Below are 17,214 nucleotides of genomic sequence, written 5' to 3' on the forward strand. Positions count from 1 at the left end.
GCTTTGTCATTAGTAAATCTAATTTGCAAAACAATGAGTGTGCATGGAAAGGAAGTCGGCAGGACTCCATGTAAGAGTTCACTCATGCAGATTTGTAGGATCAGATCTTAATACAGCTGCAAGTCATCGGTCATGAGAACTCACTATTCTAATCAATTTATGTGAGCATGTACCATGTGTTAAACACAAACAAGAAAACAACAACCGTGGCATTTATGATAAATACATTTAAATATGTGTATTTGAAAAGTGAACACTTCTTACAATTTAAAATATTATTTGTTAGGGCTGAAAACCCTCCATCAAAACCCTTTATAAATGCTGTCATTTCCCTGTCATGTTTCCATGTGTATAACCACACTTCAAGCCCTAAGCTTTCATGTGGTGTCTGATTGATGCCCATTCAGTCAACAGGAGGTGCTAACAGAGACATGGGGAAATACAGGCATTAAATAAAGGCTCTGCAGTTAACCTCACATTTGACATTTACTCTCCTATTTTAAAACAAAATTTTATAGTCAAAGAAAATATTTTGTATTTAAAACTGAAAAGTTTTAAACTTTGGAAGTACAATGCAAATTCATGTGGGTTTTTTTCTTCTATTAGAAATAAATCTTTTTTATATTTATTTTTCCTACCTGTTCATTGTGAATTACAATTAATTTTACAATAACTATATTTATAAGATTTCCAATACTTGCATCTTTATAGATTGCTGCAACCTAAAGAGAAAAAAGTCACATTAGAATATTAAACTCATCTAATAAACCACATCTCTTTTTGTCATGCAAACAAGTTATCAAAGAAAGACAAGTTACTACACAACAGACACCTCATGCATCCATCCGTACCTTTCCACCCAAGGATATGATGACAAACCCAAAGTAGCTGCCCAGTTTTTAACATCCACACAGCTATAATTTATATTCATTCCAAACACTTAGACACCATCTGTTGTATACAGTAAAACCTGTAGTTCATTGATAAAATATCAAAGAACAAAACTAACGTTACTGCGTCTGTCATAAATCAATTTAGACCTATGCAGGTAATTTGTAAAATCACTACATGAAATATTAGAAGATTTTAGAGAGCAGCTTTGAACCAGTAAGTTTTTGCCCTTGCTTTTAATGGAAGCTGAACTAAGTTGTAAACCTATATTGAAAATACACGACACACACAAAGGATTCTCTCCTCATTCATAAAATTTGTATCTACATGCCTTACAGGCATTTTTATACATAATTTTTCAGCCAGATAGTAAAGGTCACGATTCAACTCCACACACTAAAGTAAACCATTTTGAATATTATTCTTCATAAAAGCAGTAAAAAAAGTTTATTAATTCTCAATAACAGCTTCAAACGTCCCACCCCATTCTACAATTTGGCTTAAAGTAGTTGTTGAATGACAGACCTATCGCAACAAGAGTTGCCACCAAACACAGAAATACCAGCTTTCCTCCCTTCTGGCTTGCGCCAAGGCTGCAAGGCTACAAAAGCAACAGAATCAAGAACTGATCCAGCTGAAAACAAAATTTTTTTAGTTTTTTTCATATCATTTTATAGTGATTCCCATGATCTTATTCCTGGTGCAGCCCTTCTGACACAGGTGCTGACAGAGAGATAGGTGCAGAACTGACTTCTTTTGAAAGCAGCCTACACTTCAACTGGCTCAAATTGCTTGTGAAACCACAGCCTTGCTGTGTATGAATCCTATGTACCTGAGACATAGTAATTCTGCTAGAAGCTGGAACTGACAGAGTACTGGCTCACAACTCACACCCTCCTTTTTTCCTAAACCAGAGAGAACATAATGTGCAGCATTGTACTTCATTCTTTTATTGATAAACAAGCTGTAAATAGAAGATTCGATAAGGGCAGGGAAGGAGGCACAGTTTCAGAATCCATGTGGAGAACACATTTCAGAGCAGCACAGCTATTGTCTGCTTTCTTCCATACGGTTTCCATTCTTGGCCACTGATCAGCAAGTGCCCAATCATTCCCAGGTAGAAATAAGGAGCATCACTCAAATGAAGAGTTCAATTAGGTATAGACAGATTCAAACATCTTTACCCAAGAAATGGTGCCTGTAAAAGCTCAAGCATTATTTAGGCAAAAAGGGTTATCTGAATTTGAATGGAATAAACTACCATTTTGCTACTATCAAAACCACTTTTAAACTACCACAAATTACCGAGCTCATAATGTGTTCTTATACTTTCACTTTCATAAACCTAGAAAGGGTATTTCTGGATATTTATTCTCCCCATGGAATATCACAAACAGTCAAAGTATGTTCCTCAATGAGTTGTCTTAGGTAAGCTTGTGCTAAATGTACAAGTAACTCTACTCTTACTTGAGTCGAAGTATGGACCCCCTGTCTCATGGGAATTTGTCATGATCTTCAAATGTTTAGTTATTACCACTGCTTTTGAAAGATCAAAAAGCAAGACCCTGTGTTGATAATGAGATGCCCTTATGTACTGGTTTTGGCTGGCATAATATTCTTCATAGTAGCTATTATGGAGCTATGCTTTGGATTTGTGCTGAAAACAGAGTAGGTAACGCAGGGATGGTTTAGCTATTACTAAGCAGAGCTTACACAGAGTCAAGGCCTTTTCTGCTACTCACCCCATCCCACCAGTGAGGGGGCTGGGGTGTAGAAGGAGTTGGGAGGGAACACAGCCAGGACAGTTGATGCCAACTGACCCAACCGATAACCAGTCTCATGCTCAGCAGATAAAGTTGGGAGAAGAAGGAAGAAGGAAGGGACATTTGTAGTGATGGTGCTTGTCTTTCCAAAAAAACTGTTATGTGCGATGGAGCCATGCTCTCCTTGAGATGACTAACACCTGCATGACCAAGTGGTGAATTAATTCCTTGTTTTGCTTTGCTTGCGTGAGCACCTTCTGCTTTACCTATTAAGCTGTCTTTATCTCAGTGAATGACTTTTCTCACTTCTACTCTTCCAATTCTCTCCCCCATCCTGTTGAGGGGAAGCAAGTAAGCAGCCGGCGGTGCTTAGATGCTGGCTGGCATTAAACCACATCTTACCAGTGAAGCAAGGTATATTCTGCAGGTTAGCTGAACACATGTGCAAAGAGAAATATTCTGTAGTGGAAAACCACAAACCAAACTTGAAGTTTTACCTAGGGAACTGTACAGGCTAAAAATCATCAACTGATACTTCAAATGACAGACCAACGCAGGGAATGATCAAGCATCTGGAATATGAATTTATTAACCTTAGTGGAAGAAAAAGAAAGGTATAAAGAAAGGTATAAGTACCCCCTGCTCCTGTGTTCTACAGATACCTCTTTCAACACCCTCTTACTGGAAGCATTCGTGAAAAAGAATGATGAAATGAGATAGGAATTTGATAGAATATACCATTTCTTTACAATTTCCAGATCTACTTGCGTTACAGTGATCTAAATCCAGTCTTCAGAGAAGTAGGAGGTAATAGCTAAGACAAAAGGAAATTAGTTTCAAGAGATTTTTCAGACTCTTAAAGTACCATCCACACCACTGCACTGTCTAGCTAGATACCCTTCAGTGGAAGGATCACAGCTTTCATTTCCATTTAAGTCAGATCTTGTCATCACCACAGCTGTGGCTGCCAGGTGAGTAGAAGCAACTAAGCAACTTGGTCACACCAAAGTTCAGTTACTCTTGACATCCTTGTTGTAACGGTCCATTAAACAGGGACTGTGAATTGTGGCAAAATGTCCTACTCAGAAATGAGGCTAACAAACAACATTATGTGCAGTCCATGCTAGGACCCAGTCTTGATGAAAATTAAAAGTACAAGCTTTTAATATCATGTTATAATGGTATTATTTTACCATTATATAATGCCATTTTATGATTCCAGTCTCACTGCAGGTCAAATGATCTAAATGGATGCTGTCTCAATCCTCTCCTTGAATGCATGGCTGCCCCCTCCTGTGCTCCAACTCTAGCACTCACATGACAAGGCAGTCAGCCAAGTTCACCATCTGAGCTGGCCAACGCAACCCTACCACAGGTGGTTTTGCATGTCAAGTTTTCTTTTCAGAAAGGCAAGATTATATTTTCTTGCTGCAAGCAGACTAGTAGCAGACCAAGAAGTTTTTTACTACCAAGCTAGCTGCATATGCAGCACATCTCTTAAAAAGATGTCAATAATCAGGTACCTGATTGAGAAAATGAGGACAGTACCTTAAAACCTACCCTGGAACCAGACTTGATGAGGTTTTGGTGCTTTTACAGTAAATTCCAGTGTCTTAATGAATTATTTCAGTTGATAAGATCAAGCCTTTGTGTCAGGGACTTTGAACTGTTGGAACATAATGTGCCTAAAAGAGAGCTCTCCAGCTATTAAATCTAGGGCAGTACCTACTGCCTTCCCTGCTGATGCAATGCTTGGAGGAACAAGAAAGAACACTGAGGGTTAAGCAATCACAGGTTTATTATTCATCATCTCACATTTAATAATGCAACTCTACTGTATTTTAATACAAAAGTTTTGATAAAGTCCTATGACAAAGGTATTCTTTGTTCTCTTAAATACATAGTTCAATCAGAACTAGTAAGTATTTCCAAGACATGGTGTGAATACTATGAATACTCATCTTGCCAAGATTTATGCAATTTTGAAGAAATGAGAAAATCATTCCACTTCAGTGGGATTACTTACATGCTGAGAGTTAAGCCTTTTCAGGTTGAATTGGATGAGTGACAAGACACTTAAAACCCTAAAAATATTTAGCAGTATATTTCATTTCTTATTTTCCACTCATAAAACAGTATCCTATAGCAGCAAATTTTACTTTGCTTGCCCTGTTGATGCCAATATAAAATAGAAAAAAAAAAAAAAAGAAGAAAGAAAAATGGCCCAGGATTTCAAAGGGCCTTCTGGGAGCTGGATGTCTAAGTTTCATTAAAATATAATGGAATTTACATGCTTAAACTTTTTAGGTTTCTTTAAAATCCAAGCCAAAACTGAATACCCTTAAAAGTTTCAGAATATTTATAAGAGTAGAGTATAATGCTTGATTCATTTAAAAAGCCAGCAACCTGACCCAATACTCTATAACAGAAGAAGCTGCTTGCCCAGACACAAGTACCAGTTAAACTCAATAACCAAAGTTATCCGTACAAGGGCAGAAAGGATAAAATTTAAGTTGCACTTCTTTCCTTGATGGTAATCAAGTAAGATTAATAATGGTTCTGTTTCAAACACTAATAGGCTGTGGGTCAAGAAATGACCCACCTGCATACTGATGAATTCTAATACAGATTACATAGCAAAGACTACTCGTGATTTGTTTTCCTATTCTTCATATTATTAGTAGTTTACTGGGAAAAAAAAACAACAAAGCAAACCAAACCTATTATGGGGAAGAAGAAGGAAGAGTGAAGAAGAGACTGAATACTGTATCTTCATATGCATTATTTGATTTCACAAAGCAATATATATGTGAGTAGAGAGCTGGACAAGATGACTTCCAAAGGTCCCTTTACAACTTCAAGGAGAAGTGATATGAGCAGAGATATGTATTCCGGGGTGGGGACTGTGAAGAAAATCTTTCAGAATTATGATACAATTTTATATTAAAACATGCATTTATAATAACTAAACATTTCTAGGACTAATGTCTTCAACTTTTGTTTCAGGATTACCTTCAGAAGTAGCAGATGTACATGTGGAATAAGAGCTGCCAGAAGATGCCAGCTACACATCTTACTATTTTGCTGTGTTATTCAAAGATACTAAATTCACATTATAGACATAGCACCTTATTGCATGCCACTACCTCAAAGCCAGCAATAACTGCCCTAAACCCTAGTTTCATAGCATAGATAAGCAAGCCCAAAAATGAAGTCACAAGCTTTTTAGCAAAGAACTAGTATTCTTCCACTCATACATGTGTATTTTAAATGCTAGATCTTAAAAACAGTTCATATATAGACTCTCTTCAGCACCAATTATACAATGCATATCCTATTAATCTAGTAGAAGTCCAATTATGTAAGTAAAAAGAGAAGAAACATTGCCCTGTAAGGAATAATGGTTGAATATACAACATCTGCAGATGCAGGAACAATGTTTGTTCTTAAGAACATCAGGAATTATATTAGTTATAATCACAACAGTGCCTCATGAAAATTACACAATAAATGTTCCCTTTTATCTTATTGTAAAGCTTTGTAAAAAACAGCTTCCATTTTCGAATGATGATTTAACCACTACATTTGTTTCTTGGTATAGCTCTGGATTATAAAAGTAACTTTACAAAAAATGGCATCTTTGGCATCAGTTGTTTCTAGAATAATTCCAAATTGAGTCTGTACTTACTTAAAGAAAAATTCACCTTTCGACACAGATTTTTTTTGTAATACATGAGCTTTCAGACCTTCACACTACTACCAGTAAAAAAAAATAAATCAGAAGACTAAATCAAAGTATGCTAATGTCCCTTAAAATTTCATTATTTCTCGTATTAAAGCAATTAAAGAACATTCCATCTTCTAAATTTAGGTGCCTACATCTGTGTAACAGGTGACAGCACCTCTACTGCCATTAGCTGGAGATCTAGACTGGTGAGCAGAACTCAGTTCAGTTGCGTAACAACACATTATCTAGTGTCATGTCAGATGCTATAGGTTATCTATACAGAACTGGAAGATATGGCACATGATCCACACAAGACTTGCACAACTTCATGAAGCAGCAGCTGAGGCCAAGTCAAATGTTCTATGGCATCTTAAATGGCCATAGACACTTCTATAAAGCAAATTAACTGATCCCAGTGGAAACTAGAGAGCTATTTTGTTCATCCTAAAGTAGGTATCTATAACTGGTGAAGTAACTAGTGCTCTCATTTAAAGCAGATCTCTATAGCTACTTGTACGTAGGTGTTTTAATTCGCCCAACGTTAGATGCAGTTTCATACAAATTAAGCTTCTTGAATAGGTGAAAGGACAGAAATCTAGAAATAATTACTATGCAGACTATTTTAGCCAGCCTTTTCCTAAAAAGTGCTTCAACAAATGTCACAGTAACCCTTCGATTTTACAGAGCTTATTTTACTAGATCCTGAATCAATACAAGAAATGACTTTTGGTTCAAGAAAGAATTCACTAGAGAAAGAGCTCATCTAAATGACACCAACCATACTGATTTGAATTTATTTGAAAAGCTAGGGTTATTATAAACAAACATTTGTTCACAATGCCTTTTAACCTCTGTAATATACCCATACATTTAACTCACTGAAGCATAAGAATTCTTCTAATGTAACAACAAATCAGGAAATAGGTCACACCATTTCACCTACACAACTTACTTACTGCATTAAACTTAAAAGATCCCTCATATGAATTTTTTTAACTTTTATGGGATCTCTTTCTGTTAATACAGTATTCAGTCAAACCAGAAGACAAGGAGGTTGCAGAAGAGAAAATAACAGAACAGAAATAACTGAAATTGCTAATACTTACGAACTGAAGTTTACTTACTATTGACATCAATGTTAGTACATAGTGCTGTAAATTCTGTCCATGGTGACGAACCATTTTGCTATCAGCTGTAACCATTACTTCTACATATCTTGGATAGGAAAGAAAACGTTTTTTCCTGGAATGTGGATTGCCACCATCCTCTATAGACAGGTTATTTAAAGCATACTCTAAACTGAGAGACTTCTGTAAAACATTGCTCTCTTCATTTAAACTGCTGAAGGTTGGATGTAGTAAAGTGCTGCTCTTCAATTCTTTTTCTGTGAGGTAAAAAAAAGATGTACTGTTGAATGCAGTTTCTAAATTTAAAGAGAAACGGGCAAAAGGCTGCCCAAAATAGACAAAAACTTCTATTTATGATCTTACTTCCAAGACAACCAGTGCAAGAACTAAAAAAAAAAAAAAAAATAAAAAATTAACACAGAAGGCTGTAATAGCACATCACATTAGACATCTTGTACATATAGTTCTATCATATATGGATTCATTGTTAAAAATTAGTTAAGAGATAGCAGTATTATACAGTTCTTAAAGTGCAGTATAATCTGAAGAGGCAGGCTGGAAGGAGGCAAATACTACAGCTTAAGCAGTGCAATGAAGGAAGCAAGTTAATTAAACAAAACACATTTTGACACACAAACCTTTGACACCAACAGAACCAACCAAAACAAACCATAACAAAGACTAGGCCCGAGTCCTGAATTCAAGCCCCTATTGACTTCTTCATTTATATAACATTTTATTTATACAAATATGAAGTTTACTTCATAAGCAAGCATGCATCAAAGCCTCCAGTAACTTCCTTAACAGCTTTGTTAATATTCACTATGTAGGATCAGGTTCTAAAGGAAAGATAAAACCTTCTCAGATACCTCCAAACGAAGTACTGCAATACTTCCAATTATGCTGTACAGTCCAGCCACCAAAGGCTTCCAGTGCTCAATACATAAAATCTATGCATTGATCAGAGAGGGCCCATGTTATCAGAGAAGCATATCTGAATTCTCATTATTCTCCAGAACTTAATCACCCAACTAGACACTTCGGTCCCCTCAGAACAAACCTCCACTGTATTTCTGGAAGCTAGATTTCCTTTCAAAAGTGGCTGCTAAAGGATATGTGTCTCCTAACCTTTTCATTCTACTGACTTAGTGACTACAGCACTGACACAAGAATTCAGAGGTCCCAACTCTCTCACCTTCAACTTGAGAGAATTTAATCTATGCATTCTATATTTCAAGGCAAGAGCCCACACTTACAAACTGTAAGCTACTTTTGACAGGTCAATAGTCTGTCCTCTTTAAAGTTAGGGCACAATACAGCCAGCAAATAACAGTAGAAGGACAACAGCAAGCACATTAAGAGTAATTGTCTAAAGTTCAGTCACAAAGTATAGCTGTAATAATTGCAAAAAAAAATAATAAATAAAAGCACTAACATGGGGAGTACCTGGGGACTGGCTTTGCAAAAGGAACTTGTTCATGAGTATCTAAGCATATTAGATGTGTTCCAAACAACTGAGCTTGATGAAGAGAACTGGTTGAAGCAATCTCATATGCACGTTATCTTTACTAGGTCACAGAAGGTGTCTGAGATTTCAGAGTACTGGCAAAATGAGAAACAGCATCTGTATTTGAAATTGGAGTTTAAAGACACCCTGAATTTATGGACTAGCCAGGATAAATTCAATACCAGAACAAGTAAAGTTAATTTTATTTATAAACACCAGAAATCATCAAGTGGATGAGTAATAGCTATCATATTTATGTCACCTTACGGCTAACTTAGGTGAGCTTCCCAGTATTAAGGAAACAGGATTTACGGATTTACAGATAGGGGAAATGCAGCTGATGTCCTACCCTGACTTGATTAAGGCTTGTACCAGGGTTTCCAATTAATTTTTCATCAGCAAATAAGTTTAGAAGAAACTACCACGAGTGAGGAAAAGATTAGTTTGACAATTTAAGAAGTAATTATCATGGTCCAATTTCAAACTAAAAACATGTACTGAATGCTCTGCCTCTCCATATCCTCTGTCAAGGTTTGCTTAACCAGAGAAAGAGACAATCACATGATCACAATATTGCTAGATATTTTCTGTTCCTCCCTCCTTGAAGGGAGGATATGAATAACCAGGCAAGACTAGCATTAAAAGAGACAAATCTCTTCTTTAAAAGGTCAGAAATAAAACAACACAAGGTTTTTCTCCATGAACATTTCCGCAGCTTCACTTGCCCAAAAATGACAGTAATCCATGCCTCAAGTCTTTTGTAGTTTCTCCAGTAAATGAAAGAGGGAAAAAATTACCATATTCTTAATGCTTGCAGCTTTTTTCTCACTGGATTGCTCATATTAATACACAGCATAGGGGAAAAAAAAAAAAAAAAAAAAAGAACCAAACAACAAGCCACACAACAAACTGAAAGATGTCTACTTTGGTTCAGTACGTATTATTCGCTGTTAAAAAAGAAACAGGAATAACAGTTGCTCGATTTTCAAAGTACTAAGTCCTTGTTCTGCAATGACAATTAATGAATAGATAGCATCACCTTCCTAAAAACTGAGCTAAAGAAGAGAAATACCTCTCACTACAATCTTTTGAATGCAAGATGATCATAACTGTTGCTTTATGGCTTTAGTATCTATGGAAAAGTAGAATTCTCAATATACTGTTTCCAAGTATAAAATATGCTTTAAGAATTCAAGGAATTTTCCAAAATTCAGAAACACTACCCACTCAAGCTGCACCATTATTTTTGAAACTTGTATTTTCAAACACCTGGACAGATATTCTTTAAGAAAATGTTGAAATTTTATTATTTTCCTTCTCTGCAGCTAGCCACACTAATGCCCTCAGCCTTGCTTAAACATTCCAGAAGTGCAAGTACATTCAACATGCATAAACAGAGATTTCAGTCTCATGAAAGGTGTAGAATTTTAATTATACAAGGTGTTCCTAAATGCCAAGCAGAACCCAATATAAGCTGCTTTCTCCTACTGTGAATCTCCACCCAGCTGTTTTCTTTGAAGCCAAATAAACAAAGTCTGTATGCTTCTATCAAATGCAATGCATTTATATCACTAGGCTTTAAAAAAAATTTGTTCCCAACACAATGAAAAACACCTTTAAAATAGCACTGGTGTAATAGTAAAGGTTAAGAAGTGCATTGCTCAGACAGGATCTTCAAAGGCTTCTACATCATTATATCCCAAAGCAGATGGTATCTCAGTGTTTAGAATGACTCTGTGGACACCTACAATTTCAAATAAATCCTTCCTTTTTTTGTCTAGTTACTGTACTTTGATGGTAGCTGCAGGTGCCTTTCTCACATCACACTATTTTAGAACTATAAAGATGCATGCAGAACTATGAGAAACAACTACTGTACGTGTTCTGTTAAAAAACTAAAAACCGTATTAAAGCACAGTGCTTTCTACTTACTGCTTCAAGGCATTAACAGTTTTTTTTGTCTTTCTGTTCCCTTTCACTGCATACATTCTCACTCTAAAGTTACTTCACTTAATGATTAAAGATGTGAATCTATGAAAGTACAACCACAAACTTGTCATATATCTTAACAGTATGTGACAAGTGTATTGTAAATTACTCTATTTTAAGTAAAACTAATTGTTATGAATATGCAATATGAATAAGTTATTAAAACAAAGACAAAAATCTACATTAATGGGTAACACTAAATACTCCCAATAATAAGGAAGACGGATGTCCTGTATTATCCATTAGACTTGCACTGAGTTCATCATCTTTTGTAAATATAAGTAACAAATCCTGTGGATTTACTCCTTGAAAGTTTATATATGGGATGTAGGTGTAAAGTAAACCCACAGAGAAGTTCTTGCAATATCATTTGTAATTTTTTTTTTTAAACATGAACATTTTGTCCTACATTTGAATTAGCCACTAGCAGAAAAAATTAAAGAAATGGCTGCCAAGCCCCCATAAAAGACATGCAGTTTCTAATGGAACAATCTGGAGATGAATATTGCTTACAAAAACTACATCTTTATTTTTTTATTTTTTAAATATCTGACAGTTGAAAAAAGTCACACTAAAATTTGAAATATGACTATACCTGAAACTTCACAAGGTTTATGGGATTTCTGATATTTAAGTTCTTCATGCCTGTATATAAGATGTGGTTTGTTATGCTCATCTTCATGTTCACCTCCATCCGCTTTCATCAGAGGTTCTAAAAAATATTCACCATCATGTGCTTTAAAGGTGCCCATCTGAAAGTAAGAGAAGCAATTGATTTATTTTCCACTAAAAATATTGATATAAAAATCATTTTCATTGAAATAAAAAGTAAATTTGCACTCGAGACAGAGGAAACTTCAGTGGAAGCTGGAAATGGAAGCTTGAAGGTAAGCCAAAGAGAAGTTTGCTTTCAGAGACTTGTCTCACCAGAGTAACTCATAACAGACTGCTTTGTGTATTAACAATGTATTACAGGTAATCACTGTACAGTTAATGAAACAACGGGGATCACAAACTTAAGAGAATCTAGGTACAACCAAGCAAGACGAGCTGGGAACTGAACAAAGGCAAGCAGAGGTCATCAAGAAATTCAGGATTTGTGTGCTGTCCAAATTCTAGACTGATTTGTCACCTTCTATCCCTTTACATCATTTATATAATATTTTTCTTCTAAAATTGTATTCTGACCATAGATTAGAAACAGTGTTAACCTATCATTCTTTTTAAAGACTTTGAAACAAGTTCCAGCAATTCAAACTTGACAGTTTCATGAATGCATTTTTATCCTTGATTTCCCCCCCAGCCTCTACAGCAGACACACTGTGTAATAGGAACCAAAGCAAGCTGGTTACTAACAAGAGCACTGGCACATGTACAAAGAAAAAGAATAAAAACTAAGCTCCTTTCTGCCACCTCTCTACCCCATAATCCATTCAATTATGAAATCATAAAACTGAATCTCTTCTTTCTCACTGTACTTCTAACCAAATTCATAGTTGCCTATGGATTAAGTACCTTATTTCAGGAGAGTATGAGAAGAAATAAAACATGCAAGAATGTCATCAAATTATTTTTCAGACTTTCTGGCAACTTCCTCACTTCAGCCAATTAAGCACCTAGAGTGAGCAGGTGCACTGCATCCTGTTAGCTGTTTTGCCATATTAGAGTGGCATGTTGAACAGTAAGAGAATAGTGATGAAATATATAATACAGTTTAAGAGATTAAGCGGTTGTGACATCCTTGAAACTCAGGGTTATAAAGAAAGTGGCAGAGCAAGATAGATGAGAAGTGAGAATAGTTTTTTTCCCAAGCAACCAACAAACAGTCTTTTAAAATCTGCTGCAGAGTAACTTAGTGTCCAGGATATTGTACTGGAATTATAATATGCCCTTGAATTTGGGATGTTTCTAAAAAGTTCCCAATTTTCTATGTTTCAAAGTCTGCTAGTCTTCAGGCATTTGTCAGACTATCTGGAATCTTGCCTGATACATAGCATACATATCATCCAAAATTAGTTAATGTAAAACTCACTGTGGTTGGATCCTCGGCATCACCTTTGCTACAGAATGAAAAAAGACCCAGCTAAGCAGTATTTTTCCTTTCAAGACTGCTTACATCTAACTCAGAGAAACACTTTTCCCCCTCAGTTTCATTTAAATTCTTTGCAAATAGTCTTCCTGATGGATCCTTCACGTGTTCAGTTCAGCCTTCTCACATCCAGTGTTTCCAGGGCATGTGATTTGTAGAGGACAGTAGATCGAGCGTACTGAGAACGCTATGTCCCTCTCCCTGGAAAGGGCCTCAGGAAAAGAGATATGCCACAACTTGTCAGTTAGCCCTAAGTAGGTGTAATCTTCTGGGCAAAATGACAGGGACAGAGAAGAAGAGCCAGTCACTCAGGGACAAAGCAGCAAGAACTGATGCTAAGATTCATATTCATGTTAATGCTTATTACATAAATTATTAAATTCCCAATCACCAAAACATGATAAATTTGACCCCATACCATTTGTGAACACTAACATGCTAATTAAGTCTTTTGATATACCATAAACCCTATTAATATGTAAGAGACATTTCAAATACAATCCTTTAGATTTAAGCAAAAACTTTATTGCCACAGTTTTATTTCACACATATTTTACTTCCCTCCTACTCTTTCTAATACAAAAAGCAGATATTCTGTATGTGTTTCTTCAATGGCTTTTCCAACTAGCAGACTTTCAAATTTTACAAAGAAATGGTTTCAGTTACAACAAACATACAAATTATGAGAATAACAGCACAGAACTAATAAAGAGTTTGTGCTCAATTTTAAACTAAACTCACCTTCCACAGTACCAGACTTCCACTGGAAAAGATTATTTGCAAGAACAAGACCTTCTTTCTACCATTTCACAGAAAAAAAAAAAAAAACAAAAACAAAAACAAAAACAACCCCAAACCATCACGAAGACCTATGTTTTTGAGTGAGTCTGATCACTGAAAACTCCACTCAGACTCCTTACCCCATACTTAGTCAACCAAGTGCTACCAGAGGAAAAAACCTATCTAGGAACTCAAACCCGTATTTATGCACATTATCCTATTCAGTGGATTAGGAAGAATCATCGTAAGGCATTGATCTAAGTCAATCTAAGATTGCTGATACTCCAAAAGAGGTATTCCTGCATTGCCCCTTCTGTAGATACACAATCCCACACTTCTCTGTTTAAGCACTGTCAATTGAAATCATGTACACTCCATACCAACTCCTCTGTGCAGTTAAAAATCTATGCCTCCTATCAAAGAAATATATTTTTCAACTGAAATAGTAAGGGTCACTTGGCACAGACAACCATTTTTCCTGGCAAAAACGCAACTTCATATTAAGAAAAGCTTACATGACAACCAACCCATCAAGCAATTCAGAATAGTGCTACAAAGCCTGCACATCAAGGTGAGACTAACAGTAAATACACAATATAAAATGCCTGGAAACATCTGCAGCTCAACTTTCATTACTCTATAGTCTATGTCTCAGAACTGATCTTAACTGAAATCCAGAACCCTCTGCTGAAAAAGAGACACACTAAAGTCATCTGGGGAGAAAAGAAACACAACAACAACAAAAAAAAAAAATCTCCTTTGTAATAACCAAGAAAATACAAAAAAACACACCATGAACTTATAGCCCAAAAAGTTAAGACAGACAGCTAGAAGGAAGGAATACTATATTATGTTTCATGGCCTCAGAATTATTCCTAGCTTTTTGCTTTAAATAAAAAGCTTAATACAAGAAGGAACAATGGTGTCTTTAAGACTGGAGATTCCACCTTTTCAGATACTTGGGATAATTATTTTAGGACAATGAAGCCAGGTGTCCCCTCACTTGCTTACTCTCCGTCCCACTGATTCTTGCACAGTGCCCCAGGATCAGCTGTCTGTTTAGATATAGAAGAAACAGCTGATCAAAAATACCTGTAATTAATACAACAAATTTTCAGTCTTTCCTCAATGTATACATAGATAAGCAAGTAATTACTAGCACTGACTAGTTAGGAAGACCTCCCACCAGTTGTCTACAACTACTTTTTTGCACATCCCCTATCCAAGTTGAGAACTCCTCATTATATTGTGAGAACGAGTAAAGTGCTCAATATTAAGAAGGTATATGATATTTGTCACTTAAAACCCAAGCAGGTATTGAGCTTGAAACCACCAATTCCAATCCTTTAAATTCTCTGTGAAGACTAAAGATGGATTTTGATTAGTTACACATGGTTATCTTCTCATTTTCCTAACACAATAGGTCTTCAAAAATTCAGCCACCAGCTGTACTGTTTTATAGTTCTTTATTCATGAACAAGGGATACTTAATCTGGCCAAAGATTCTGCCGATACAAATGGAGCTACTACTGTGAGCTAGGTACACAAGGAAAAGGCTGCAAGATCCAAATTAAAAATACTTTTGGTAAAACCAAGTAAAGCAAAGTCACTTAGATGTACAGAGGCAGGTTGTTGAAACAGGAGCCCAAGCATTTGCAGGAAATGAAATCAGAAATAAACTGGATTAACTTATCGTCTACAGATGCCTCTCAAATCATATAACAAGAAATCTGCCTGAAGCATTCTATTTCTGTTCTCAGATAAAGAGGTAAAAGTACATTTAAAAGATCTCTTCAGTTGAAGTAGAGTACAAAATTGAAAACAGCCTGTTACACATCATAAATAAGTGGTCCAAAGAGGGAGTGCTACTCAGGACTCTGCATATGCCTATATTTGAGAAAATTTATGGGAAAACCCACATGAGAAAGATTATTTATTTCTTGGATTTAAAATACTCTGGATGAGTTAGGCGCTTTATATTAAATCAAGGTTCAATGGATCAACACAGCTACCTACTATATATGGTATGTCTTAGTACTTTAAAGTGGCTTAAAACTGAATAGTCTTAATCAATGCATTTGCTCTGGTCCAAGAGTAGTAGAAATAAAGAGTGCAGAAGTTATGCTTAAAGTATGTACCATACCCATATACAAATTATCTTTGTGTATAATCGCAACTTCGTAGAACACATGGAAAACATAAGGGATATATAGCAAGCTTCAGAAACATGGAATTAATATGTCCACCAGCAAAATTGGAAAGGTTTCAGAAAAATGCTAAAGAATAATAGAAAGTTCTGGAAAACATGATTCTAAACTGGCAGACTCCCTCCCAGGTAAGCTCCACTCCTGTGCTCAAGTATTTTTCATGCCCTCATGGTATGGCTTCTTAACTCAAACTCAACAACCTGCAAGTAGTTTACAGCAAGAATACTTCCATGGTCAAAGTGAATCACTAAAACCCTTCCTTTTATATTATTCTATTCCCCTCTCTCCTCCCTCCCCATTGTGTCAATTCCAAGCTCTTCAGAATCATGTGAGAATCCCTTCACCTTTTTCTTCCTGCTCCACTGTTACAGTATTTTCTAGTGAAAGACTTAAGAAGCATAGCTTAATTAGTTACTGAAGAAAAAGGCATTAGAGGTTATCTGACCATGGTACACTGCCAACATCTGGAAAAATATTTCTGATAGAAGATAATTCAGCTAGAAACAAGAGGCAGTGGTTGTGAGATAATGTATTTATTAAAACTAGAGCTAATATAATAGAAATAAGAAAGAAGTAATAAAATAATAAATATACTAGCTAAGCAGCAGGAAGAATTATCTAGCAATGAATAAGCATTTCCTGGTGGAACATCTTTGCAGAAGTGACTGAAAGCAACATATTTTAAGTTCTTCAAGAAACGGAATAAAATGCTAAACGGTTATTATAGGGGAAAAAAACCCTTCCATTTTAAGTTTAACTATGATCTGAATACCTCTCCTTGGAATTCCTGTCTTGTTAAGATTTCATGAGCAGATAGTAATCACACCTTTAGCACACCTAATCATACCTTGAACAGAACTTACACTCAGAAACGTCCCAGTCTGGAAAAGCACCTAATCACTCGTTAAATAAAATTACAAATTCCAGATTGGAATTTAAATTCCACATAAACTCCTAAAGGGATTTTACCCATTTGTATGTTTGGATCGTATATGATCTAGCCACACTATAACTGTAGCAGTGGATCCAGCACCCTTACTGCCAAGTTACTTTCATTCAAGAGCACGCACACACACACACAAAAACCACAAACAAACATACCTCCTTATTTCCCTTTTGCATAATGCATAGGGA

General features: G+C 35.9%; 1 protein-coding gene across 1 annotated transcript in view; it reads right to left on the minus strand.

Moving 5' to 3' along the window:
- Positions 1-17,214, minus strand: part of ADAMTS20 (ADAM metallopeptidase with thrombospondin type 1 motif, 20) — a gene marked incomplete at both ends in the record, with an annotated part of 86,716 nt that overhangs the window by 60,867 nt on the left and 8,635 nt on the right. Inside the window, 3 exons of the mRNA XM_010011191.1 lie at positions 639-722; positions 7,506-7,765; positions 11,600-11,757. Coding sequence (XP_010009493.1) covers positions 639-722; positions 7,506-7,765; positions 11,600-11,757 — 502 coding nt within the window. The remainder of the gene's footprint in view (positions 1-638; positions 723-7,505; positions 7,766-11,599; positions 11,758-17,214) is intronic.

Source organism: Nestor notabilis, unplaced genomic scaffold, assembly GCF_000696875.1.
Source record: "Nestor notabilis isolate BGI_N333 unplaced genomic scaffold, ASM69687v1 scaffold10993, whole genome shotgun sequence".
NCBI lineage: Eukaryota > Metazoa > Chordata > Aves > Psittaciformes > Psittacidae > Nestor > Nestor notabilis.